Here is a 27,360-nt window from a genome sequence, read left to right on the forward strand (position 1 = left end):
AATAAAAATCTTTTTATTTAAAAAAATTTATATTTTCCAATTGTTTACTACTAGTATATAGAAACAATTGAATTTTGTATAGATTTTATATAGATTTTGTATAGATTTTCTGTGACCCTGCTAAATTTCCTTATTGGTTAGAGTATCTTTTTGAAGATTGCTTAGAAATTTTTATATATGTAATAGTGCTATGTGCATATAAAAACAATTTTTCTTCTTCCTTCCTAATTTGCATGCCTTTATTTCTTTTCCTTGACTTAATACACTGGACTTCCAGTACAGTAATAGAATTGGTTAGAATAAACATCCTTGTCTTACTCTTGATTTTACAGAGAAAACATTCAAAATTTTACTATTAAGTATATTGTTAGCAAGTTTTTTTAAGATGCACTTTATCTGGTTGAGGAAGTGTCATCTTATTTCTAGTACTGTATGTTGAGCATTTTTATTAAAATTGGATGTTGAATACTGATAGTGTGGTAAATCACATCGCAAATCAACACTGTTTCTAAAATAAATGACATTTGGTTATGAGTATTATCCTTCTAACATATTATTGGATCCCATCTGGCTTTATTTTGTTAAACGTTTTTGCATTTACTTTTAGGAAGGATATTAGCAAGTAATTTTCTTTTCTTGTAACATCATTTACTATGGGTATCTGCATCATGCTGGTCTAATATATTGGGAAGTGATTATTCCTATTCTATGTTCTCAAAGTTTGTGTAAAATTAGTATTATTTCTTCCTTGAATGCTTGCTAGAATTCACAAGTCAAGACATCTGAACCTAGAATTTTCTTTGTGAGAAGATTTTAAATCATGAAACTAAATGTCTTTAAAAGATATAGGACTACTCAGATTTTTACATGTTTTTGGGTCAGTTTTGCTAAACTGTGTCTTTAAAGAACTGTGTTCATTTCACTTAGGTTGCTGAATTCGTTGTCATAAAATTGTTCACAATATCCCTTACGGATTCTTTTAATAGCTGTAGAATTTATAGGACACCTCTTCTTTCATTCCAAATATTGGCAATTTATGTGTTCTCCCCTCGTGCTCTGGCTTTTCTCAGCCTTTCTTGATCTGTCTAGCTAGGATTTATCAATTTTATTAATCTTTTCAGAGGACCAACTTTTGGTTTCATTGATTTTTCTCTACTGTTTGCTCATTTTCCATAGATTTCTGCTATTTTTATTTCCTTCATTCTGCTTAGTTTGGATTTAAATTGCTCTTGTTTTTCTAGCTTCTTATGGTAGGAAGCTTAATTTATTTTAAAATGTCTTATTGCTTAGGATAAGCATCTAGAACCTTAAGTCTCCCTTTAAGCCTTGCTTTAGCTTTATCATAGATTACGATATGTGTTCTCATTATCATTCAGATAAAGTATTTTCAAATATCCCTTTTAATTTCTTTAATCTATGGATTATTTACAAGTGTGTTATTTAATTTCAAAATATCTGTAAGTTTCCCAGAGAGTTGTTACTGATTTTAAATTTAATTCCATGTGGTCAGAGAACATTCTCTTTATGATTTCAACCCTTTTAAATTTATTCAGACATTTTTTTTTTTTTTTTGCGGTACGCGGGCCTCTCACTGTTGTGGCCTCTCCCGTTGCGGAGCACAGGCTCGACGCGCAGGCTCAGCGGCCATGGCTCACGGGCCCAGCCGCTCTGAGGCATGTGGGATCTTCCCGGACCGGGGCACGAACCCGTGAACCCTGCATCGGCAGGCGGACTCCCAACCACTGTGCCACCAGGGAAGCCCCAGACATGTTTTATGTCTCACCAAATAATCTTGGTGAATGTTCTTTCACTTAAAAATTGTATTCTTTAGTTGTTGGGCACAGTGTTCTACATATATTAATGAAGTCGAGTAGGTTTACAGTGTTATTCAAGCCTTTCATTTCTGGTAATGCTCCTTGTTCTGAAGCCTACTTTGTCTACTATTAGTAAAGCAATGCCAGCTTTCTTATAATTAGCATACCTACAAGTTTTGATGCACATAATGAAGATGAGAGTAGTTAAAACTCATTAAAAAAACAAAAATGGTGATTAAAATCCACTGCTTATTAATTTATGTGAAATAATATCTGATTAAAATATACATGTATATATAACTATTTCATGCACTGACCTCATCAATAAAAGGTATTAGAACCACAGCTTCCCATTCCTGTTGCTTCCCATTTAGGTCAGTTTTAAAATCAGGTGGATAATATTCTATAATTGGCGAGTCTTCATCTGTCATCAAATGCTGTGAAAATATAAAATAGCGTAATAGAAATGTAACAACTAATATCAATGTAGCTTTTTGTTAATGTATTTATAATATTTCCTCAATTGTAACAGTTTAAAATTTCTAAGCAAAGCAAAAGTAAATTTTCACATCTTAGATATGTTGTGATATACTTGTTATATTTTGATTTTCAAGTATGAGGCTTCTAATTTCACCACCATTCACCACTTTCCTGTTCCACTAAGCTAGTTATGTAGCAAAATTATCTTTACTCTGAATTTTATCATTTCTATCTTCTATTGTCTTTTCACTTTACAAGGCCTATCTAAATTGTTTTCCCATTCAGACTTCAGTTCATTTCACACACTCCATTTTTAACCTTAGGCAATTTATTTTCATGTCCTAATCAACTGATTTTATTAAGTTATATAAGAACTAAGATAATTTAAAAAGAAAAAAAATCCTAAAATCCAAAATCTTTTTACTACCAATAGCAAAGATAAGAAGTTCAATATGACGTGTTTATCAGAGATTTTATAACAGAAGTAGATAAAGAAAGTTAAAGATGTCTTCTAGGAATAGAATATAGAAGATTATGATATAAAAAATTTAAAGAAATAGCATATTTCTCAAGGTCGTATTCAAAGTATTTAATAATCAGCAAGTCATGAGCACAGAACAATCAAAACAGATGTGGCTATAAAAACCTGCATGGTTACTGGTCCAGAGTGGTTGAGTATCAATCCTTAATGTATGTGAAGGTAGGAAAAAACCACCAAAGAAACTTAAGAAAGAAAGGCCAGGGGCCAGGATGAAGGACAGGTTAAGTTTCAGAAAGATACAGAAGGAAGCCTGATACTGTTCAAGCAGTGAAGGCAGGTGTGTGTGTTTGTGTTTATATGTGTCTACTCCAGTTCCTTGTACCAGACCACGGAATTAGAAGAAGAGATTGATGCTCTAGAAGAACTAAATGAAGTTTACTCTCAGAATCAGCTTAGCAGGCTTGGCGTAATTTTGGTGACTCAATCACCCCTGAAATATCTTTTTCCTGTTACGTGAAATATGTTAACCAGAGAAAAGCCTTTTATTCCACAATTTGATAAATGAAATGCTTAAAATCCAAATATAAATGGAGGTAATACTTTTGTTGATATAAATAACTTATTAGAATCATCCATATTCTAATAGGTAGAGGGTAAAAGAGAACTGAAATGAAATCTGTAAACGTCTGGACAAAGTAGATGGCTTCGGATTTTGCCTATCTCAGTCTACTTTCATCAGTGCAGAGACAAACTGAAGATGTGCTTAAAGGTACTGAAAATAAAGAAGCTATGCTCTGAATGGCTTATGAAATTTGTTTGCCTTTTTAAAACAAAGCTAACTCGGGGACTTCCCTGGTGGCGCAGTGGTTAAGACTCCACGCTCCCAATGCAGGGGGCCCAGGTTTGATCCCTGGTCAGGGAACTAGATCCCACATGTATGCTGCAACTAAGAGTTCGCATGCCACAACTAAGGGGCTGGTGAGCCACAACTAAGGAGCCCACCTGCCGCAACTAAGGAGCCCGCGTGCTGAAACTAAGGAGGCCACAGGCTGCAACTAAGACCTGGCACAACCAAATAAATAAAAATAAAATATAAAACAAAGCTAACTTTAAATCAAGCAACTACTTTTCAAGGGACTTGTTTAAGGAATCCTATATTTGAAATTGAATATAAATATATTCAGCTATTAAAGAAATTTGGGTATGATGTTTCTAAGTTTGCAGGAGCTCCTAAATATTAAAAAGACCTAAACACATTTAATTCTAAAACTCACCTGGTAGCATGTAGGAAGTAAATTTTTGCTAGCTGCTGGAAGTACAGCAAGAAGCTGTTCAAATGGCTTAAAAGGTTTTCCTAGTTCAAAATGGATTTTGAGTGTACTGATGTTGCGGATATCAGATAGGAAAGGTGCATAATGGTACGGATAAAACCTATAAAACAAAACTGAGTTTTAAACAATTGGCAATTTTATGAAACAGGTCAATAGTAAGTATATACTTCTCCATATTCTATTTTAACAACACATGGCAATAATTCTAAAGACAAAAAATCATTCATAATTCTGCTACTTGAATATAAAAAATCAGCAATGTTGGAGATTTAGGTCATTTGATGGCAACAAATATTCTATTTCCTTAATTTTTTAAGTGCAGTTTCACACTCAAAAGTTGGATGCATGCAAGGATATATATATTAATAATATATAAATATATATAATATATAATTTATTATTTATATATATAAATAAGATAATGGCTGTTCAGTTTCGAAAATGTTGACTGTGAGTCTTCCAAACAATAGATTCTTAGAATGAAGTAATGAGGTAGTCAGAAGACGTTCAGTTAGCTCATGTGGGCCTGAGCTTCTCTTGTAAGGACAGAGGGAACAGTGAGTCTGAGCTCATATGCCTGTTACTGGTCAGTTCTAAGAACTTTTATCTTTGCATTAGTATATATATATTGTGTTTGTGGTAAGGATTAAACCACTTATCAATCATACACACCAACTATTTTTGTTTTTAATACCTTCCCATATTTAACTACAGAAAAAATATTTTTACAAAACTTGCAACATACAATTTTTTAAAAACTTTCAATGTTCTTAATGTTTGACTAAAGATACCAACAAAACAATGAAGAAATTTTTTTTTTTTTTTTGCGGTACGCGGGCCTCTCACTGTTGTGCCTCTCCTGTTGCGGAAGACAGGCTCTGGACGCGCAGGCTCAGTGGCCATGGCTCATGGGCCTAGGTGCTCCATGGCATGTGGGATCTTCCCGGACCAGGGCACGAACCTGTGTCCCCTGCATCGGCAGGAAGACTCTCAACCAATGCGCCACCAGGGAAGCCCAAGAAATATTTTTATATTCCACAATTATGTCATACTTCAAAAGGGTGGGAAAATTTAGGAGGCAGAATGGCATGTGAAACAAGGCAAAACGTATAGACTTTGGGAATCAGATAGCCTTGGACTTGATTCTTGGGTATATGTCATCTTGGAAAGATTACTTAACCTCTCTAATCCTCATCTGTAAAAGGCAGAGAACAATGCTTACTTTAAATAGTTGTGAGGATTATATGAGAACATGCTTTTCAAGTGCCTGGCCTTAACGCCTGGAATATAATAGGGATAACTTATACTCACCCTCTTAAAAAATGGCAAATCAAGGATTTTTGTCATAGAATACTCTTCAGAGACGCCCTGAGAATCATGTTAGTTATTGCAAAGATTTGTAAAGGCTATTAGTAAGTGAAATCATGTGAAATTAATGCCACGTTATTTTGCACTGGTCTGTTTTGCTGTTGGTGCTTTAAAACAGAGCCTAGCAGGTGTTCTGAAAACAAAACAAAACAAGCTATCTCATCACTTAAAAGTCTCTGCTTTTCCCTGCAGCATATTTTGGCTTGTTATTTTTTCTATAACAAGTGGATGGTTTGGAAATGTAGATGGAACTTGCTGGAATAGGAAACGAGACAAATTATTATTATTTCCAAGAAAAGCAAGTAATTCCTTTCTCCTTTCTTCTTTACCCTTCCCAGTCTAACATTCATATAACCCATTCTTCAATAATTACTCCTGATAGAAAATTTTTTCAAACACATAAAAATGTAGAGAAGAATATAATAAACAATCCCACTTAACCACTGCTCAGACCCATTAATTATCAAGACTTTGTCACACTTCATTCATTATAACAGAAAATTTTAAATCCTTAGATTAACAGAGAGCTTTTATTATGGGCCATCTGCTATAGCTGGAAGTATCTTTGTTATAAAAGGGTCTTTTTAAAGTATTTTCATATAAAAAAAGATTACCTGTATTTCATTTAAACTTGGCTGTATGTATCTTTTAAAAAATACTATCATAAATAGAAATAAAAAGAAAAGAGATTCTCAAATGAGCTTACAGTAGAATGAACCATTATAAAAGACAAAACTTTTTGTTTTTATTCCCTCACCAGCTCCAGGACTGAACTCCATGATAGTAATAATGCAAAATCCATTGTATTGCCTGAACATAACATGCAGCTTGATCAGCCAGAAAGTCACTGAAAATAGAAAAGAATATTTTCATTATAACATTATTTTTTGAAGACAGGCCATTGTGTTTAGAGCATATCTCCTGATATCACATTCTGCCTCACGTTTTATTTAATCAATGAATAAACCAAAAACTGCAATCAGAAAAACTCCAAAATATTATTTTTTAAAAATTCCATCATGCCGGATTAAAGGTTTGCCTTATAGTTTTCCTAAACCAACCATCAGAATACTTAAACATGCTGTGCATATTTATTCAGTGAATGTACTGTGCCTTTGGTTTAAAGTTTGAGGATTTAGTTAATGAAACTTTCTATAATGTGGCACTACCAATGCCTTAAATATTCAGGGTGTGATGAAAGATAGGGATGGGAATCTTTATTTGGGAGGATGCCTGAGAGAATCACAGGAGGAAATCAGAAGATCTTAAAATCTGGTTATAGAGCTAGAACACACTTTGAAAAGTGCGATATCCACTGAACAATATTCTCTCTAATCCCTTTTTCTCAAAAACCATCATTTAAGGTAAAATAATCACACACACAATACACACGCACACACACACACATGCGCGCGCACACACACACACACACACACACACACACACACACACACACAGCAAATAAGAGCACTCTAGGTTAAACCCCAAAGTGGCTATAAACCTTGTTAGTGTCTGTTACCAAAATTCAGGTAGAGATACACTTAGATATTCTAGATCTACATTATTTCTGGGAACTACGCTTTTTTTTAAAAAAATAAATTTATTTATTTTATTTATCGATTTTTGGCTGTGTTGGGTCTTTGTTGCTGCGCACGGGCTTTCTCTAGTCACGGCGAGCGGGGGCTACTCTTCTTTGCGGTGCACAGGCTTCTCATGGTGGTGGTTTCTCTCGTTGTGGAGCATGGGCTTTAGGCACGTGGACTTCAGTAGTTGTGGCTCACGGGCTCTAGAGCACAGGCTCAGTAGTTGTGGCGCCTGGGCTTAGTTGCTCCGCGGCATGTGGGATCTTCCCAGACCAGGGATCAAACCTGTGTCCCCTGCATTGGCAGGCAGATTCTCAACCACTGGGCCACCAGAGAAGCCCTTTTTTTTTTTTTTTTTAATTTATTTATTTTTGGCTGTGTTGGGTCTTCGTCGCTGCTCGCAGGTTTTCCCTAAGTGAGGCAAGCGGGGGCTACTCTTCATTGTGGTGCGCGGGCTTCTCATTGCTGTGGCTTCTCTTGTTGCACAGCATGGGCTCTAGGCGTGCGGGCTTCAGTAGATGTGGTGCGTGGGCTCAGTAGTTGTGGCTCATGGGCTCTAGAGAGCAGGCTCAGTAGTTGTGGCGCATGGGCTTAGTTGCTCCACGGCATGTGGGATATTCCCGGACCAGGGCTCGAACCCGTGTCTCCTGCATTGGCAGGCAGATTCTTAACCACTGTGCCACCAGGGAAGTCCTGGGAGCTATGCTTTTTAAAATGAAATGCATTACTTTTTTATTATAAAAGAAATATTTCCTCATTACTGAAAATACAGATAATGACAAAAAGCATTTTTATCACCTTATAGCAATCACTATTACCTTTTGGTATTTTTTTCAATCTCTTTTCTATGCCCAGGTTTTTTTTGTTTTAAGTATTAATGAGAGGATACTGTGCATTATGATTTTTGTATCCTGCTTTTAAAATTTGTACTTAATGATATACTGAAAGTATCTTTCTGAATTGTTATGAACTTCCCATAAGTACCAGTTTAACAGTTCCGCATATTCTGGAAACACTGGAAATGGCAGAGATAGTGACTGTAATGAGGAGGTGGTGGAGACAATTATGATGAACATTCTTACTGGACATGTACATCGTTTCTAATTTTTTACTTTTAAAAAACTTTGTAATAAACTTCCTTGTGTATAAAGATCTTCTGTGTTTAACTTTATATTTTTAAGATATTTAACAATTAGAATTATTGGGTCAAAGGGATGACTATTTTAAAGGCTTCTGGATATGTAGTTTCCAAAATAATTTTACCAATTTATATTTCCACCAGTAATTAAGGGAAGAAATCTACTACCACTCCTGGACCAACACTGAATATAACAACTTAAAAAGATTTGCTTATTTACTAGGCAAACAAATAGTATCTCATTTTCATAAGTCTATATTTTACTATATAAAAGGAAAAAGAAATAAAACAGAAGACTAGTTTCCTATCAAATTAAGCATTTAATGTCAACTGCATGTACTACAGTTCTATCTAACTGTAATCAAGGAAATATAAGAACAAAGGGAAAAAGGATTAAAAGCATAACTATTTTAAATATGTTATTTCTCAAGTCTCAGAAGTCCTACTTGCTAATGTAATAAGGGTACATAGCATTTCATGAAACTTTTATTTCACTTATAGAAAAGCAGCCTCATCTGGTGGTTAAGCATGGGCTCTGGAGCCAGACTGCTTGTGTTTAAATCCTGGCTCTGCCACTCACTACCTATGCATGTCACTTCGAGCAAATCACTTAAATCTCTCATTCCTTAATTTCCTCTATTTTAAGGTAATAATAATTCTACTTATCTTAAAGAATTATTGTGAGAATTACAAGTTAACATTTTCATGTTATATATATATATTTATATGTTTATATTATTAAAATATAAATGAGTTACTATTTTTCAAATGTTTAGAATAGTGCCTGGCACTTGGTAAGCACTTTATAAGTGTTTGTTAATTAAAATAAATAAAATACGAATATATGTAATTCATACTGTGGGCTGTAGTTTAGAAGTGTGGACCACCATTCTAGAGGTCAAGTTGTTAAGGAACTTTTGTACTAGTTATCAACCTGGGGCTGAGCCAGGTGCCCTTTGAGCTAAGTGTGATGTGAGCTTTAGAAGATGGGAAGCAAAACACTAACCATTTTCTATTTGGCAATTTTTATCATAGGACCCTTGAACAATGCAGGAGTTAGGGGCGCCAACCCTCTGTGTAGTAGAAAATCCACCTATAACTAGTTGGCTCTCTGTATCTGCGATTCCGAATCTGTGGATTCAACCAGTCGTGGATTCAACCAATTGTGAATCACGTAGTACTGCATTAAGTATTTAGTAAAAACAGTCCGTATATAAGTGGACCTGTGCAGTTCAAACCTGTGTTGTTCAAAGGTCAACTGCATAATACATGTCAATTAATGTTACCTTGTCCAAAACGGTACTAGTTGAAAGGCTTACAATAATTTATGAAAACAAAAAATCCTTTCCACCCATTACCATAACTATCAAAATTATGTTGTTTTCACTGCAAAGTCTAATTTTTTTCTACTTTAAAGTAAAAGCATTGGCAAAAACGTACTCAGAAACTACGTCAACTCCCATCTTTGTCATGTAATATGTTCTTTTATATTGTCTAAACTCGGTTTCAAACAAGTCATCATCTTCAGTCTCATCTTCTAAATTGTCTGGAAAAAAGACAGAAAGACAGTGGCTGACAATTACGAATATTCCGTTTTTACATCTAATGCTTTGATAAATACATATCAAAGCAGATGCTTATAAACTATCATAGACATCTATTTCATCCAATATTATTGAATTAGTACTAATAAAGGAAAGATATAACAACTATTCTGTCAAAAAAATTGCATATATTAAAATACATAGTTTGTACTCACCCTTAGAAGTTACCACTTCTTCTCCATTTTTGTCTAAAGCAGCCCAACATATTGAGTTTTCCTGGCCCTATACAAATTATAAATCAATATAAAATTAAGGCAGGATATACTTTAAGGTGAGACATTTAACAGGAAGATTTAAAAAATACTAAAGATAACTGAATGATCCTTAAGTGACACACTGCAAAAGTCTGTTTTAAAAATATTCCTCAAATGCTGTGTAAATGCTTTTGGTTTTATATCACTGTTTCCTGAAGCTATAAATCTTTATTATGTAGAACTTAACATTCAGACCCCTCAATGATAAATAACAAGTAATGTTCACCAATATAAAAGATAAATATATTTAATTATATATGTGTTCCAAAAACAAAACACTTCAAGAATATTTCATTTACTTAGAGAAAAGTACACAATCAATATCAAATTCTTTCAACTTTAACATTTTTATATGTCAAATTCTGGGCTATTGTTAACACAATCTGTTTGTTTATGATTGAATCCAATAACTACAAACATTACCTATTTTTTTGGGATCTCTGGATCCCATCATTCCTATGACTCTACCAGCCACTTCTAAATTTTCTTCCATGTAACTCATCTGCTTTTCTAAAGTTCTTCCATTTCATCACATCCTTCATATCCTGCCCATCTATTCTTCCTCCTTGTGATTTCATCCTTTCTCTCCTCTACTTCTAACTGCCTATCAACTGCCAGTGCCTCTCATTAGTTCTTCCTACTCCCTTATTTCCAATTTCCTTTTCTTCATCCAAGCTAGGGCCTCTGCCAATTTCCTGCGTCTGGGCTGTTTCTCCAGCTCCTTTCAATCTACCAGTGTCTCTAATGTTAACTACACACCCCTGGATGACTGGTGAAGCTTAAGGACTGAGCTGAGGTGGGCGGAGTCATGGATTATTGATATTTAAGTTTGTGGGTACGGGTCCCCCAAAAGTTGCAGAGCCTGTTTTATTAAGATAAGAAACAGAGTAGAATGCAGACTGACTACTGCTAAGCTCCACTGAGGAAAAGTTAAGTAATTAGAAAGACTGCACTAAAGAAAATCAGGACAGTTGCCCTTCCTGGAGCAAGAGATATTGGGCTTGAGCCTGAATAAAACCAGTACAGCAAAGAGAGTGCAGGAAACTCATCAGTTTCACCAGAATCCAATAACTATGGGTTAGCTGAGGAAAATTTCAGAAGAGGTTTATTTTCCAAGCTAACACACATAAGACATTCTTTAGGGCTTCTTAGAGGTGTTTTACAGTGTACTAGCATATTCTAACTGACTCTAGTCACTTATTGAGGACCTAACAGTTACCACATATTGTGCTATTAACTACTCTTAGCCTAGCGTATCACTGTATTTTACACACGATTTTATATATAAATTACTTCTAGAGAAAAATCACTGATCTAGTTAATGTCTCATAACATTAAATGCTATAAATATCCACACTTTAACTAATTTTCTGGGCTCTTATATTTAGAAATGTTTTGTACACTTATTAATAGAGTGAAAGAACAAAGAAAACACAATGTTCTTCGATGGTAAAAATAAACTGATTTCTAAAGATCAGATTTAAATGATAGGATCTAATAGAGAAAAAGAAACCAAAACAATTTTTTAAATGTCCATAGAGGAAAAGAAGAAATGAAACTAAAATGAGGCAACCCTAAAATCATAAGAAAGAAAATGAGAAACAAGGAATATCAGTTTTACCTTTACAGCTAAAAAAATGAAAGGACACCTAAAAAAATGGACACCTTTGATTTTTTCTTTTCCTTGTAGTTCTTGGCTTCTTCTGCTGCGACACCTGCTGCTTCATTGAGGTACTTGTTACCAACTTTGCTTTCAAACCACTTTAGGTCCACAAAAACTTCACTGAAGTGCTCTCGATCAAACTGTACAGAAATATTTACATTTATTTTAAAATAACTTAAGTATGTTTAGAAGAATACAGACCAAACTTTTAACAGTGACTACTTCTAGGGCACAGGAAATCAGAGGATATTACTTTTTTACATGGGGACTTCATCTATTACTCTGAAAACTAAAAATGAAAAGCAAATAGAAATAAAAATAACTTAGGTGAAATTACTTATACAGAATGACCAACTTGAGTAGAATCACAAAAACTTTTTCTTCTGGTATTATGTAATTGGTTACTGACCATTTATAGCTACCTGGGACAGGAAAACAAAAACTTCTAGTTACTTACATCTGATAGTTTCACAAGGTATTTCTCAAATCGAGGTAAGTTGAGATGTCCACTTTCATTAATATAACCTAAAAGGAACAAAATCTAAACTTGTACTAAAAGCTGACATTATTTTTTCTAAACAATTCTACAAAATTTTTACAAAACATTGAGTTTTGACATTCTACTAATCAAGAAAAAACAGTGTTGGACTATGTAAGTGGCCCTAGTTTCTATGAACTTGATGTTACTATAATACACAGCATGTAAGAACTGAAGGAAAATACAAAAAATTCTAGCTTTACATAGTAATAATCTTCCCAAATTTCCAAACAACACTGGGAGACAGTTAATTAAATTAAATATGTTCTAGAATCTATCTAGGTCATTCATTTGATATGTTAACTTAAGAAAGAAAAGACTAATGTCCTGCTACTCTGTTGATTGACTGATTGATTAGCTGATTGATTTGCTGTGCAGCGTGACTTGCCGGATCTTAGTTCCCTGACCAGGGATTGAACCCGCGCCTTCTGCAGTAAAAATGCAGAATCCTAACCACTGGACGGCCAGGGAATTCCCTGTCGTCTGTTTTATTCAGCATCACCACTATCTGTCAGTTTCCCATTTTAACTTGAAAATCTCTCCCTCATATTAAATACTCTGATGATTATCCATTCAGAAAACTAAATTTCTATGCTTAAATATGAAACGAGCTAAGTGAAATGAGCAACCTCTGCTGGCTTTCTTAAGCCATTTAAGGTGGAGATTAGTTAGGTATCAATAAATGAGACTGCTTAACTGGCGTCATCTTCTTTGCTTGTGAACCATTGAAAACTACAACTTTAGAGAGCTTGGCACCTTAGACTAAAAGAAACTCCAAATTCTTTTCCTACTTTAGTTGTACATGCCATAATCTAATAAACTGAGTGACATTTTTAGGGTTAGTTGAGTGCTAACTTAAAGTAGCTTCAGACAAATACTAAACTTTTCTTACCCCCAAGTTCTGGCAGGATGGTAATATATGTTCCATAAAGAAGAGGCAGTGCATCATGATTAATATGTAAATGAGGTAGATGAGGGATAAAATCATTGCCAACAAGAAATCCCATCAAAATCCAATCATCTATTATCCTTTCAATATCATATTTAAATGTGATCTTGTCCTATGCAATATGAAGAGAAGAGTCAAATCCTATGGAAATTTCTGCATATTCATCTTTGGCCCATGGTTATATTAATACTTACTTTTAATGCTGAAAACTCATAGTCAATATACTCTCTCATTAAAGACAAGTGTAGAAGGTGAAATGTGGTTTCTTCTGGTGCGCATACCCTGTAATTAGTCAGATGATCAACACAGAGCTTATTATATTTTTAAGGTTCAAGTTTAAAAACGTAGCTTAAAATAAAACATCATTAGAAAATAGTTAATTCTTGTCATTAAGGCATGTAATTTATAGGCAAGCTGCAGGGTAATGTTAAGATAAAAATATAACTACAATTACAACAGAGATAAGGTTCATAATAATAGGTTTACAATATGCTTTCTGTGGAAGGACTCTCAGAATTGAGAAAGTCTAAATAATACATAATATGTATTAATAATTAATAATTAATTAATACATAAGATGTAATAAACCAGTGGGATCTGGTCCATCTAAGGCTGGCCACCAGCAGAAAGCATATAGATAAGTGAGTACGTATACTTTTATATCTACTGCAGTACAGTCCAAGGCTTCAATGTTGAGGCACCATCACTTCCTCCTCTTACCTTTTCCGGGCTTGGTATAGGGGTCTATATTCCTGGCTGTGGCCTATACTCCAGGATTAATTACAAGTAAGAATATAAGCTGTTAACAGCATATTAAAAGCATTTATACACCATGAACAAATGGGATTTTCTTCAGGAATGCAAAGATAGTCCAACATAAGAAAATAAATCAATGTAATACACCATATTGATAAACAAAGGGAGAAAAACCCCCGCATAATCATTTAACAGAAAAAGCATACGTCAAAATTCAACACTCTTTCATGATAAAAACATTCAGCAAAGTGGGAAGAGAAGGGAATTTCCTTATATCATAATCAATGGTGAAAGACTGAAAGCTTTCCTCCCAAGGAAAGGAATTCTTGTTCCTAAGCTCAGTAACAAGACAAGGATGCTCATTTTCACTATAGTTATTCAACATTATGCTGGAAGTCTAGCCAGGGCAAGTAGGCAAGAAAAGAAATAAAAGGTATCCAAGCTGCAAAAGAAGAAGTAAAACTCTATTTACAGATGGTGTAATTCTATATGTAGAAATCCCATAGAATCTACAAAAAAAAAAAAAAATACTACCGCTAAAAAATGAATTCAGCATAGGTGCAGGGTATAAGGTCAACACAAAAATCAGTTGTGTTTCTACATACCAGCAATAAACAATCCAAAAAGGAAATTAAGAAACAATTCCACTTACAATACCATCCAAAAGAATAAAACACTCGGAAATAAACTTGACCAAGGAAGCAAAAGAAAAAGCCAGAGGCAAAAAAACTGAAATCAAAGATACAGAGAACAGACTGATGATTCACAAAGGTAGGGGATGGGGGTGGGTGAAATGGGTGAAGGCGGTGAAAAGGTATAAATTTCCAGTTATAAGATAAATAAGCTCTGAGGATGTAATGCACAGCAGGTAACTATATTTAAAAACATTATTTTCAATTAAAGGAAAAAAAAGAAGAAAGGAGGCAAAAGACTTGTACACTAAAACTACAAAACTGAAAGAAATTAAAGAAGACATAAATGAATGGAATGACATTTTATGTTAATAGACTGGAAGACTTGATATCAAGATGTGAATGCTACCCAAAGGGATCTATAGATTCAATGCTGTCCCGATCAAAATCCCAACTTTTTTACAAAAAAATCCAGAAAACCTATCTTAAAAATTATTAACCTCAGGAGACCCCAAACAGCCAAAATAATCGTGAAAAAGAAGAATATAGTTGGAGGTCTCACCCTTCCTGATTTCAAAACTTACTACAAAGCTACAGTTATCAAAATACTTGTGGTACTGGCATAAAGACTGACATATAGACCAACGGAATAGAATACAGATCCCAGAAATAAACCCTTGCATATATGGTCACGTGATTTTTGACCAGGGAGCCAAGATCATTCAATGGGGAAAAGACAGTTTTTCAACAAATGTTGTTCAGAAAACTGGACATCCACATGCAAAAGAATGAAGACAGACCATTACCTTACACCACATATAAAAATTAACTCGACATAGATCAAAGACCTAAATGTTAAGAGTTAATACTTATAAAACCCTTAGAATAAAATGGGAAAAGGCTTTATGACTTAGCATTCAGCAATGATTTCTTGCATATTACACTATAAAGTACAGGCAACAAAAGAAAAAAATAGATTGGAATTCATCAAAATTAAAAATTTTGTACATCAAATGACGCTATCAACAGAGTGAAAAGGCAACCCAGGGACTGGGAGAAAATATTTACAGGTCATATACCTGTTAAGGGATTACTATTCCTAATTTAATTTCTGTTCCACCTTCTGATATATAGGCAGTATGATTTACCTTTGTGTCTTTTTGCCACCAAACCGAACCTCTTCTCTTAAAAGAGAGAAATGTGCTTCATGACTTGTTAATCCAAGCATAATCTGTTGAAAAATGATGAAATGTTTCTATTCTCTCATTTTTTATAGCATCGGGTTCACAAAAGCAATCAAAAAACGTTTCTATATAGAGAACATGCTTATTTAAGGAAAATAATTCATTAGCAAATTAAATGTATAAATATCAAAATATGATATATCTACAGGTTATAAATTGGGTAAATTCTGTGTACTTTTCTAAGAAAAAAATGTTCACTTTAGACTCACATAACCTTTATAACCACCCCACTGTACCCCCATAAAAAAATCCCAATAATGTTCTCTTGGTTTTTACACCTTTCCACTTGCCACGGAGGAATGGGTAAGGAATTAGGGCAACAGCATTTCCATGACAGAAGAATACAGGACTCTTCTGGAGGCCAAGATACCTTTAGTGTGTGGAAACTCAGAAAAAACTGGAAAAGGATATTTTCAGTTAATATTCTCACATAGTATTCTAATCCCCAAAGTAAGTCAAATAGTCTAGTGAGCCATATCAACCAATTGCAATGTATATTGTTTATTTTCATTTAATCCTGATTCAAAGAAAATAAAACATTTATGAAGCAATCAGGGAAATGAGAATACTAAATGGTTATTTATATATTAAACAGTGATTTGTTAATTTTTGTTTTATGTGGGATATCATTGGGGTTATCATTTTTAATATTCTCCATCATGAAATATTTATAGATTAGATAATACATGTCATATACTTCAAGAATACAGGGGATGGGCTTCCCTCATGGCACAGTGGTTAAGAATCTGCCTGCCAATGCAGGGGACACGGGTTCGAGCCCTGGTCCGGGAAGATCCCACATGCCCTGGAGCAACTAAGCCCGTGCGCCACAACTACTGAGCCTGTGTTCTACAGCCCACGAGCCACAATTACTGAGCCCACGTGCTACAATTACTGAAGCCCACGTGCCTAGAGCCCATGCTCTGCAACAAGAGAAGCCACCGCAATGAGAAGCCCGCACACTGCAACGAAGAGTAGCCCCCGCTCGCCGCAACTAGAGAAAGCCCACGCGCAGCAACGAAGACCAACGCAGCCAAAAAATAAATAAATACATAAATTTATTAAAAAAAAAAGAAAAAAGTCTTAAAAAAAAAAAAGAATCCAGGGGAGGAGAAGGAAGGAGACAGATGATTAGGGAAAGGAGCTGAAGGTTACTGAAGACAGATGAAGGACACAAGGAGGTTCATTATGCTCTCTCCTTTACATCTGTTTATATTTGCAAATTTCTGTAATAGAAAGTTAAAACAAAAAGAGTCTAGCAAACTTGGGTTATGGAGTCATCAGATCAGGTGGTATTAAAAATCGTGTATTAAGAATGAGGGTAAAAAGGGCCCTCTATCCTGACCTCAGCAGAGTATTCATAGCACTAGGGTCAGTCAGGTGTGAACACTAACTATAGAGACCTGTTGATCATAAACTATGGCAAAAGAACTCCTTTTCCAAATGTTTTAGAACTTTGGTAATAGCAGAAGTAGCAATCATTATTATATCTCTGATATTTGTTCCCATAGCCAGAAATCTTCTTAAATGTTTTTTTTAATTTTTAATTTTTTTTTTTTTGGCTGCGTTTGGTCTTCATTGCTGTGCGTGGGCTTTCTCTAATTGTCGCGAGTGGGGGCTACTCTTCGTTGCGGTGTGTGGGCTTCTCATTGTGGTGACTTCTCGTTGTGGAGCACAGGCTCTAGGCGTGCGGGCTTCAGTAGCTGTGACACACAAGCTCTAGAGCTCAGGCTCAGTAGTTGTGGCTCGTGGGCTCTAGAGCACAGGCTCAGTAGTTGTGGCGCACGGGCTTAGTTGCTCCGCGGCATGTGGGATCTTCCCGGACCAGGGCTCGAACCCGTGTCTCCTGCATTGGCAGGCGGATTCTTAACCACTGCGCCACCAGAGAAGCCCAGAAATCTTCTTTTATTAAGACCAAGTTTCCTAGATATTTTAACTACAATGGCATAAGATTAGAATACAATAAACATTATACCTACCAAGTCAGCATCTAAGCCATAAAGACAGTGTCTGGTGTTTGGATCATGATCTGGCTTTGCCTTCTCGGATCTGATAAATTCCATGATTTTATGTTCTCCTTCTCCAGGAGTCTAAATATAATGTTTAAAAAAAATGTGGTAATATGCTATATTTCTCAAGATTAAATTTAAAAAACTCTTTAAATAAAATAAGATAATAACCTCATGGCCTGAGAAATAGATGGTAACTCCTTGCCACGACTTGTCTGTAGAAATTTTCATATTTACAAAATACTTCAGATGTTCGTGTAACCTGGCCATGAATTCAGTCCCTAAAAATAAAAGGTTTTTAAAAATTTAATCTGAGAGAGATATAAAAACAGTGAGTTCCCAGTGACAACATGAAATTGGATCTGGGTATCCAGGGAATAGCTAGGTATAAGATCTCCCAAGGAGGTCAAAAGCTCTCTTGCTTATCTTGAAAAGCGAGTAATGTTGTATCTTTCCCAACCAAATATCACAACTATTTCCAATTTTACCAGGCACCCCAAAATGAAGTTAATGTCAGATGGGGAAATTCAAAGAAGGTTACTGCTGCCTCAGGACTATGCTTCAAATATTTTCACACAAGGGCAGGGTTTCAACACTCCAACAAACTTCAATCTTCTATTTCTCTGCTGGATTCTAAAGTTTTTGTTTTTTTTTAAGGCATGTAGCTTCAAGAAGATTGCCAATAACAACAACTGTTATCATTACTATTTTTAACCTGAAAAATTACTATTAATATGGAAACTGAGTCTACAATGATTATGTTTCAGGAAAAGCCCAGATAGTCAATAGTCAAAGGCAATAAGTCTTAAACTGTATAACGATAAAACTGGTTATTAAATTGCGCAATGTGTCATTAGGGGACATAATGAAAGAGAAAACTACCATAGTAAAAATTAATGAGATAGTACGATTATAAGATTTTTTTTCAATGTAAAGAATTATAATGATGTTAGACAAAACTCTAGGAAGGGCAGACTGTGCTGTTGCATATAAGATTAAACTTGTAATACTGATAAATTAATTCTTCCTTAAAGTCACAGAAATCTTAACAGCCTCTGAGAAGAAGAGTAAGCACTCTAGATGAGGAAAGTGGGTTTCTTCTCCTGAATACAAGCTAGCTCTATGAACTTGGGTGAACCGCAACCTCATTGAGTCAGCTTTCATACAAATAAATGGCAGGAGTAGGACTGATCTTGTAAGTTCCTTCTAGGTCAGGAATTTTGTGCATCTGGGAGAGTCCTGTCCATAGGTGCCCTTATCAGCATTGGTAAATCCCTACAGTGGGTCTCCATAGGGGTATTTATGACCAAGGTGACCAAACCATCTCATGAAGAGACATAACTGGGAAAATACAGCAAATAGAATCCTAAGGACAAAATAAATAGAGGTTAGAAAAGAGAAATAAATTTACATTTACATTTTAAATCTGCCAGAATTTTTCTCTCAGTGAATTTACCTGGTGTAATGCAGTTGGAATCAAATCTGGCCTCTGTAGGAAGAGTTTCTCCTTTTTCTATTGCCTTTTTAATTTTGTCTTCTGCCTCCTTTGCTGACCTTAAATGTTAAGGGGGAAAAGAAGTGCTCAACTTTCTGGAAAAAATAGAGATCTCTACATAAAGTAAACGGTTATTTAGAAGTTTTTGTAACTAAAATACTAATTCATCAATTTTAAGTTCAAAACATATAAGTTTTGAAATGTCTATAATCAATAAAGATGAGCCTCAGAATTGTTTCTTTTCATTTAAAGAACTGAGTTTTTCAGCTAGGGACTATAGAAGTATATATATTATATTATTATATTACATTATAACAGTATAAAACTGACAAAGAATGTTACAAATACTTATTATAAAGTAATTCTTTTCTAATCACAAATATACAGCATATTAGTTCTAGAAATAATTTCAAAAGTATAGCATAAACATTCATTATACACACTACATTTAATAATATCAAATAAGTACATCATTAAAATGATCTCTAAGAATATTATATAAAAATAATTATAAAATTGTAATGTATATCTTTGGGTTTCCTCATGAAAACATCTAAAGCGAAAGCCTAATAACATTAATGACATCAGTAGCCAAAATGATCTCATTTTTGAGGCAACAGGATTTACTAAGAAGAACATGATTTTTAGAGTCCGATAGACACAGGTTTGAATACTGGCATCCCAATTCCAATCTGGCTTCTCCAGTTACCCATGTGTGGCACACAAATATGCCACATGGCATACAAGTTAGGAAGTCCTGCTTTATGTACATTTTCTACAGCCTTGTTATTAGCTCTATCTACTGTGCCCTGTGGAATTCTATTTCTGCGATAAACAAACTCTTCTTCGTATTTAACCTCTCTCTCTTACCAACCTCTTCAATATAACAAAGACTCTGAAGATATCAACTCATTTGTAATCACTCCAATGGAAGCCATTCTTTCCTCTTTTCTCCCCTTCCTTCTTTGACTAAAGAAATGATTATTCAATGTTACTATGTGACAAGTTCTTGGGATACAACAAAAAAGAAATGATTCCTCTTCTCGGAATTTACACTCTAGTGGGGAGATAGAAATTAAACAGCCATAATGTCTAATGTAGCTGCAATATAGAGAATGTTTGGGACAGGGGCAAGGCAAAACTATTAAAGTAATCTAGGTAGAAGATTATGGTGGCCTAGGCTGACAGTAGCAGTAAAGATGAAAAGAAGTAAGTAGATATGACTTAGATGTGAGGAATAAGGAAGAGAGAGAAGTCCAATTACTCTTGGACTTTGGAGTTGAGCAGTTATTTACATGATGTTATTCACAGAAACATAGAAGGAAGGCAGGTTTGAGGCAAAGATGAGTTCAGTTCTGAATATATTAAGCCTGAAATGTATCTATGGTATCCAGAGGAGGCATTTAGCAGGCATTTGGATGTATACAAGCTCTGGAAAGAGATATCCACCAGAAAGATAAGTTTGGGAGTCATCAGTACAGATTCAGTACTTAAAGTCATCGGATAAGATATCTTAGGACCCAGGACGGAACCTTAAGAAACATCAATATTTGAGACAAAGCAGAGGAAGAGAATATAACAAGGAGATTAAGAAGGTACAGTCAGAAAGAATTCCCTGGAGTACAGTGGTTAGAGCTTGGCACTTCCACTGCCGGGGCCCAGGTTCCATCCCCGGTCATAGAGTATAGTTACCTGAAGGTCATGGGAAGGAAGTTCAAGAAAGAAATAATGGTCAACACTGCTAAATACCAGAGATAAATGAAGTAATATAAAGACAGAATTATTCTCTAGATTTAGCCCCTTTAAGGAGTCTATTAATAATCTTGTAAGGAAGTTTCAGTGGCACGGTGGGGATGAAAGACAGATGGCAGCAGATTTAAAAGATGGCAGAGATGTGAAGTGATGAGGATTAAAGATTATGAGCGAAGAAAACAGTCGTCATGGAGAATGAGGAAAAGCTGACTGGGGGATTTGGAGGAAACATGGCACACTCGATGCCGCCACAGTACTGAGCGAATGCTTGTGGTGGTTAGGGTCAGCTGGCCCTCGACGCCCATTCCTCTCTCCTAGTCTGTCTTCTGATACTGGAGAGGTTGGAAGAAAGCTATAAAAAAATTAAACTCTCAGGCTTCCCTGCAGCTAGGCTTCTGGATATGACTTAGCTTCTTAATCTCTGGATCAGAGCTAAAGGAATAAATTCCTAGAACTACCTGTTCTGGTCAGGGCCTCTGAACTCCTCACCTTCCTGAATGTTGCAGTAGTGATGCCATCAGTGGGTGAGTTCTATGGTGTTGTTCTGGAAGTCATTCTTAAAGGCTAACCTAAATGCACAACCTTTTGGCTTTTACAATGATTTTTATAAGCACCCAATTCTCTGTATTATATTTCTTTCTGCTCAGAATAGTTAAATTTCTATTACCTGCAACTGATTGATACAGTGGGCTTATATAACCCTTTCTCAACACTAGATTATCTAGCCCAGCAGCACCCCATAACTAGTTTAACAAATACCAGGGGAATCTGGTAAACATAGTTTCCAGGGCCTAGTTTTTAGAGGTTCAGATTAAGTAAGTCTTGGGTGGTACTTGAGAATCTAAATTTTAGTAAGAGATGGCCCTTGTCTTCAAGGATTTCACAGTTCCAATATCTTCAGTATCTTTTCTCTTTTGATATTTAAATTAGTAGAGTTTACCATCCTCTACCCATTCTCACTGCTAGCCTTCTCCAAGGTACTCTCCCACCTTCCTTGATGATTTCCACATCTGATTCATAGGTGCCCTTTCTACTTCTTTACCTGCCATTGTGATGAAAGGAAAGGATCTATTAGGCTAATGACCTATCAAACTCACTAGACTCAGGGTTTCTTTCCTTCAGTTCCAACAACCCTCTTAACTTTACTCCTGTTACTCATAACAAGGACACTGCATGTTTTCACTGTTATTCAGAAATATTCCACAGGTCCAGGATTTTGACTTTAAAATCCTCTCTGTATACAACTCCTTTTCAACCTTTTGCTTCTACTACCCAAGTCATACACTGGGCTGATAATATCTCGAGTGTCCTAACTCAGTTCTCTTCTCATACTCTATCCACCCCCTTCTAATCTAACTTGCCTTTCTACCCAGTGGGGACCCATGTTCAAGCAGGGTCAGCATCTAGCCCAGGGTCAAATTAAATGTCAGTGATAGTCTCATTAGAACAATCTCTCAGTTCACTCTGCAGTTCCACAGCTCAGGACGAAATACTCTAGGAACTTTCTCTACTACTACCATTTCCAAATTACCAAGTTTTAGGAAGTCTGAAAAATTTGTGACAGAGAACAACAGAGTAACTTTATACAACATATACGTTGAGAAATGACACCTCATTTGAATTCCTAATTCATTTACTTGATTGATAAAACATGACATTGTAAGTCTGAGATACTCCCACTTCTGGGGGGAAATTTAAGCAGGAAAGAAACGTGAATGGGAGATGCACTGTGTTAAGTCAATTACCTTTGAAGTAATGTATTTTATTAATCTAAATAGTATTCGAAAATAAACCATAAATGTTTTACCTAAAACGCCTCCCACGCTGCTGGTTCATCTTTGCTCGAGGAGCCACACCGTCAACGGCCATGAAGAACACTTTCCTAGGTTTAATAATGCGAAACAACACTTCCAAGTAGTGAAAAATATCAGTAAAGATTTTATCATCTGAAATTCTGAAGTGAACATCATCATCATTAGGATGGGAACATTGATGTATAATACCATTCATATCCAGGTATAAGTTATCAAATTCAGGAATCTAAAAAACAAAGAAAAATGATCAAGATCATTATTATAATCAACACAGATACCTAGACATCTGATCAAAAGCAGGATACAGGGGCTTATTCTTATTATATAAAAACTGAGTAAACAATCACAGTTGAATAAAGAAAGTAAACAGGAGGAATAAGTAAGACAGAGACATATTATGTGGTTACATTATGCACCAAAAGCTTGATCACATTTACTGTCAGGAAATTATCTACTTATTTAAAATAAGATAACCTGAGAAAACACCAAATAAAGCTCTTGGTTGATTTGGTACTCAAAATATTAGTTTCCTTTCTTCCTACAATTTGACATTAACTCCTCAAAGCCTCAATTTCCTCTATAAATGAGTAACATAATGCCCATTTATATCAAAAGGCTATTTGTACATGGTCATTAAAAGGTTTTACAAGTGATTTAAAGCCTTATTGTATATCTGGTTTCACTGAAACAGAATCCTTAATTTGGTTATATTAACTTAAAAAGCTTAGATTATGTCAAGAAATTTAGGAAACTTTGAAAACTGATTTGTTTTTTATAGGTGGATTAAAGAGTTTCTAGACTTTGGCTAACAGGCATCTACTTTTATAGAAAGGCCTTCATGGTTCTGACTCTGATTGACGTTTCCTCTATTTAAATGTCTGTGAACAAGTAATGGGAACACTACTGAAACAAATATAAACTAACAAGGAACTAAAATGGGCACAACTTAATATCTAGTGTAATTAAGGGATCTGAGAGTAGTCTGCCTTACATACTAATTGAAGAAAAGTATTTTGAATTTTCAAACATAAAAACATAATGGGCATTTCTGTATAAACTTAATGAAAACTATCTCTGAAACAATTATTCAAATTTTACCATATGCATAGGTAACAATACATTTTCCTGTTATTGAGAAAATAACATGCCTTTGAGTTTTAGGAGTAAAAAGTTTTGGTCTTTGAATCAATGAACACCATAAAAATACATTTATAAAACACCTATTTACATAGGATTGGACTAAGTAAAAAAAATTTAAATGCCCTTAGTGAGTATTAGACTCGAATGAAATGACAACTGTGATCATGAGGTTTTAAATGTACATTCAAGATTTACTGTTTGTTTCAAGAAATCTAAAAACCTCAATCAAAATCTCAATGTGATTTTTTTTTTGAGGGGGTGGGGGTACTTTACAAAATGATTACAAAGTTTCCTTAGGAGAATAAACATGTAAGAGAGCATATTAAAGGGAGCGTAATGAAGGAAAACCTGCCCTATATGATATTTTTAATTATAAAATAGACAGTTTAATTGAACCAAATAGTTTAGAAGTAGTCTAAATGTACACAGAAATTTAGTATATAAGAGACATTTCAAATCAGTGAAAGAAAGGGATGGGGCACCTAGGTAACTATTTGGAAACAAAACTGTATTTCACCTTATAACAAAATAAATTCCAGAAGGATTAGAAATTTTAATGTGAGATATGTAAGTAAAACAATTATATACAAATATTTTGGCAATTTTCTGTGGGAAAGTTAGAAATCATAAATCAAACAAATGATGGAGTTGGCTACCTAAAAATGTATTTTTAAAATCTTGTAGGGAAAAAATAGTGCCATAAACAAGCCCAACTGAAAATGACAAAATGCAGGAAAATACTTGCAAATTAGAACCAAGTCAACATTCCTAATGTACAGAACAACCCTCAAATATCAAGTAAGAAAAAGAGCATATGTTAAAAGTAAGTATGGAAAATGCAAAGCAATTCAAAAGAAGAAACACAAAAGTCTAAATGATATAAAAAAAATTTTCAACATTCCTAAATTTCTAATTAAAATGATACATCATTTTCCCCATCATGTTAGCAAAGATTAGAAAGATGGATGTTACCCAATATTGGTAAGAATTTGGAGAAATGCATATTTCATGTTATTAAAAGCAATAGCTGGCATTTATTAGCTTATTAGGTGCCAAACATTGGGCTAAACACTTACATTCATTCTCTCACTTAATTATGGTAACAATCTTAAAAGAGAGATATTTCGATTCCCCATTTTATATTAGAGGAAAATCACAGGGCTAAAAGGGAGAGAGGTGGCATAGACATATACCCAATAGTCTGGGATGGGAATATAAACTGGTGTAACTAATATGAAAATATATATCAAAATTTGAGGTGTGCACATCTTTTGTGTGTGTGTGTGTGTGTGTGTGTGTGTGTGTGTGTGTGTATGTGCACATCTGTGACCCAGGACTTCTACTATTGGAAATTTATCCTGAGAAATAATCAGAAATGTGCACAAAGACCTAAGTACAAGATTATTCATGGCAGTATTGTTCGGAAAAGATAAAAAATTATATTATGTAACAAATGGGAAAAGAATTTGAAAAAGGATACGTGTCAATATATGTGTAACTGAATCACTTTGCTGTACACCTGAAACTAACACAACATTGTTAATCAACTATACTCCAATATAAAATAAAAAGTTAAAAAAAAGAAAAGATAAAAAATGAAAACAATGCCTAATAATAAAGAAAATTGATAATGGTACATCCACACAAGGGAATACTACAAAGCAATTACAAATTATAATATAGATTCATATTTGGCATGGGATAATGTACATAATACATATGGTCAAGTGACAAAAGTAGTTTATAAAACAGTAGGTAAATTATTATCCCACTTATTGAAAATATTTATCTACATATGTATCTGCACAGAAACTGGACCATAGTGTATGGGCAATTTGTGGTTTCTTAGAATAGTAAATGTTATTGGTCAGAGGGTTTAATTCTTTCCCCCCATCTACCTCCAGTAACCTAGGACATTGAGTAAGCATATAGTAGACGTGCAACTTCCCCTTGGATTTTCTGTATTAGGCTTTGTTTTTTGTTTGTTTGGTATTTTATAATCTTTCTGTAATTTCCACATTCTGGTCTAGTCTATTGTCCTCAACTTTAAGGAAAGTGCTTTTTTTAAAAAATAATGTTTTGCTTGGTTTCATCCCTCCTCCCTCTCCTTTCCTTCCTTTCTTTCTCCCTATTTACTTATTTACTTAACTCCTTACACTCCCAAGCCTTCACTGAACAAGAAATATGCTAACAGTAAGATAAGACTGCACAAAGTATTATATATCTCCGTATTTTTGGATCCTATGGTACATAATTTTTATATTCAATACAGATTTATGAAATAACTATAATTTTATAGTCATAATATACTTCTACCAAACTACTGGACCACTTGAACTAGGCATCAAAAATAGTTCTAGGTGTGTACACATTCAAACACCAATATAAGTCTTGTATATACTATCCATGTCAAGAATTCTCTAAAATAGGAATAGAGTTAAGCTCTACTATTTGTTTGTGTCACCTTTCTTTCTTTTTTCTAATATTACCAGCCATTGGTGCTTAATGCCTATTTCTATTAACTTATTTGAGGTTGCAAAATGGTGATATTCTATCACTTCTTTTTTTATTAATTGTAATACTTTTATAAAGGGGATCATTCTGCCTCTTGGTTACCCAGTGGTACAGGAAAGGTTTTCAAAATTGGGAACTGTGGGGCTTCCCTGGTGGCGCAGTAGTTGAGAGTCCGCCTGCCGATGCAGGCGACACGGGTTCGTGCCCCGGTCTGGGAAGATCTCACATGCCACGGAGCGGCTGGGCCCGTGAGCCATGGCCGCTGAGTCTGCGCGTCCGGAGCCTGTGCTCCGCAACAGGAGAGGCCACAACAGTGAGAGGCCCGCGTACCGCAAAAAAAAAAATAAATAAATAAAATAAAATACCCTTTAATTAGGTATTTATCATATCACACACACGAGTTTCAGAAAAACAATATTAATATTACCACTAATATGATTAATGGTAATATAGTTTTTTTTGCATAACTTTTCCCCATTCTCTCTTACTCCCATTTATTTTATAGTTGTGCTATCTAAACATTGTCAGAACACATAGCCATCATACACTAAACTCTCTCTTCACTCTTATTTTGATTTTGTTCTACAGGAAATTATATTTAATGTTCACCACTGGTATTTATGTTGATATTTCCCCAGTCCTTTTGATTGTCTGAAGCTCATTCTCTAGCAGATTCCTCAAGAAAGTGCTCAAAGGAACAATATTGCCTGACTTCTCCTACAATGATCATTTGACCAGCTTATCGTTTATACTTAAAAGTCAGTTGAGGGCTTCCCTGGTGGTGCAGTGGTTGAGAATCTG

General features: G+C 34.9%; 1 protein-coding gene across 2 annotated transcripts in view; it reads right to left on the bottom strand.

Annotated features, from left to right (window-relative positions):
- XRN1 (5'-3' exoribonuclease 1) overlaps nt 1-27,360 on the bottom strand; it is a 101,936-nt gene that overhangs the window by 70,239 nt on the left and 4,337 nt on the right. For both annotated transcript variants that reach the window (XM_027091648.1, XM_027091649.1), the window contains exons 2-15: nt 22,899-23,131; nt 19,301-19,398; nt 18,016-18,125; nt 17,815-17,925; nt 15,740-15,822; nt 13,398-13,485; nt 13,147-13,315; nt 12,174-12,241; nt 11,719-11,856; nt 9,955-10,021; nt 9,636-9,741; nt 6,232-6,321; nt 4,050-4,206; nt 2,132-2,251 (exon numbers count right to left, since the gene is read on the bottom strand). In XM_027091648.1, the coding sequence (XP_026947449.1) occupies nt 2,132-2,251; nt 4,050-4,206; nt 6,232-6,321; nt 9,636-9,741; nt 9,955-10,021; nt 11,719-11,856; nt 12,174-12,241; nt 13,147-13,315; nt 13,398-13,485; nt 15,740-15,822; nt 17,815-17,925; nt 18,016-18,125; nt 19,301-19,398; nt 22,899-23,131 (1,638 nt within the window). The remainder of the gene's footprint in view (nt 1-2,131; nt 2,252-4,049; nt 4,207-6,231; nt 6,322-9,635; nt 9,742-9,954; nt 10,022-11,718; nt 11,857-12,173; nt 12,242-13,146; nt 13,316-13,397; nt 13,486-15,739; nt 15,823-17,814; nt 17,926-18,015; nt 18,126-19,300; nt 19,399-22,898; nt 23,132-27,360) is intronic.

Source organism: Aethalodelphis obliquidens, unplaced genomic scaffold (genome assembly GCF_003676395.1).
Source record: "Aethalodelphis obliquidens isolate GAN/ISIS:26980383/991018 unplaced genomic scaffold, ASM367639v1 scaffold72, whole genome shotgun sequence".
In the NCBI taxonomy this organism is placed as follows: Eukaryota; Metazoa; Chordata; class Mammalia; order Artiodactyla; family Delphinidae; genus Aethalodelphis; species Aethalodelphis obliquidens.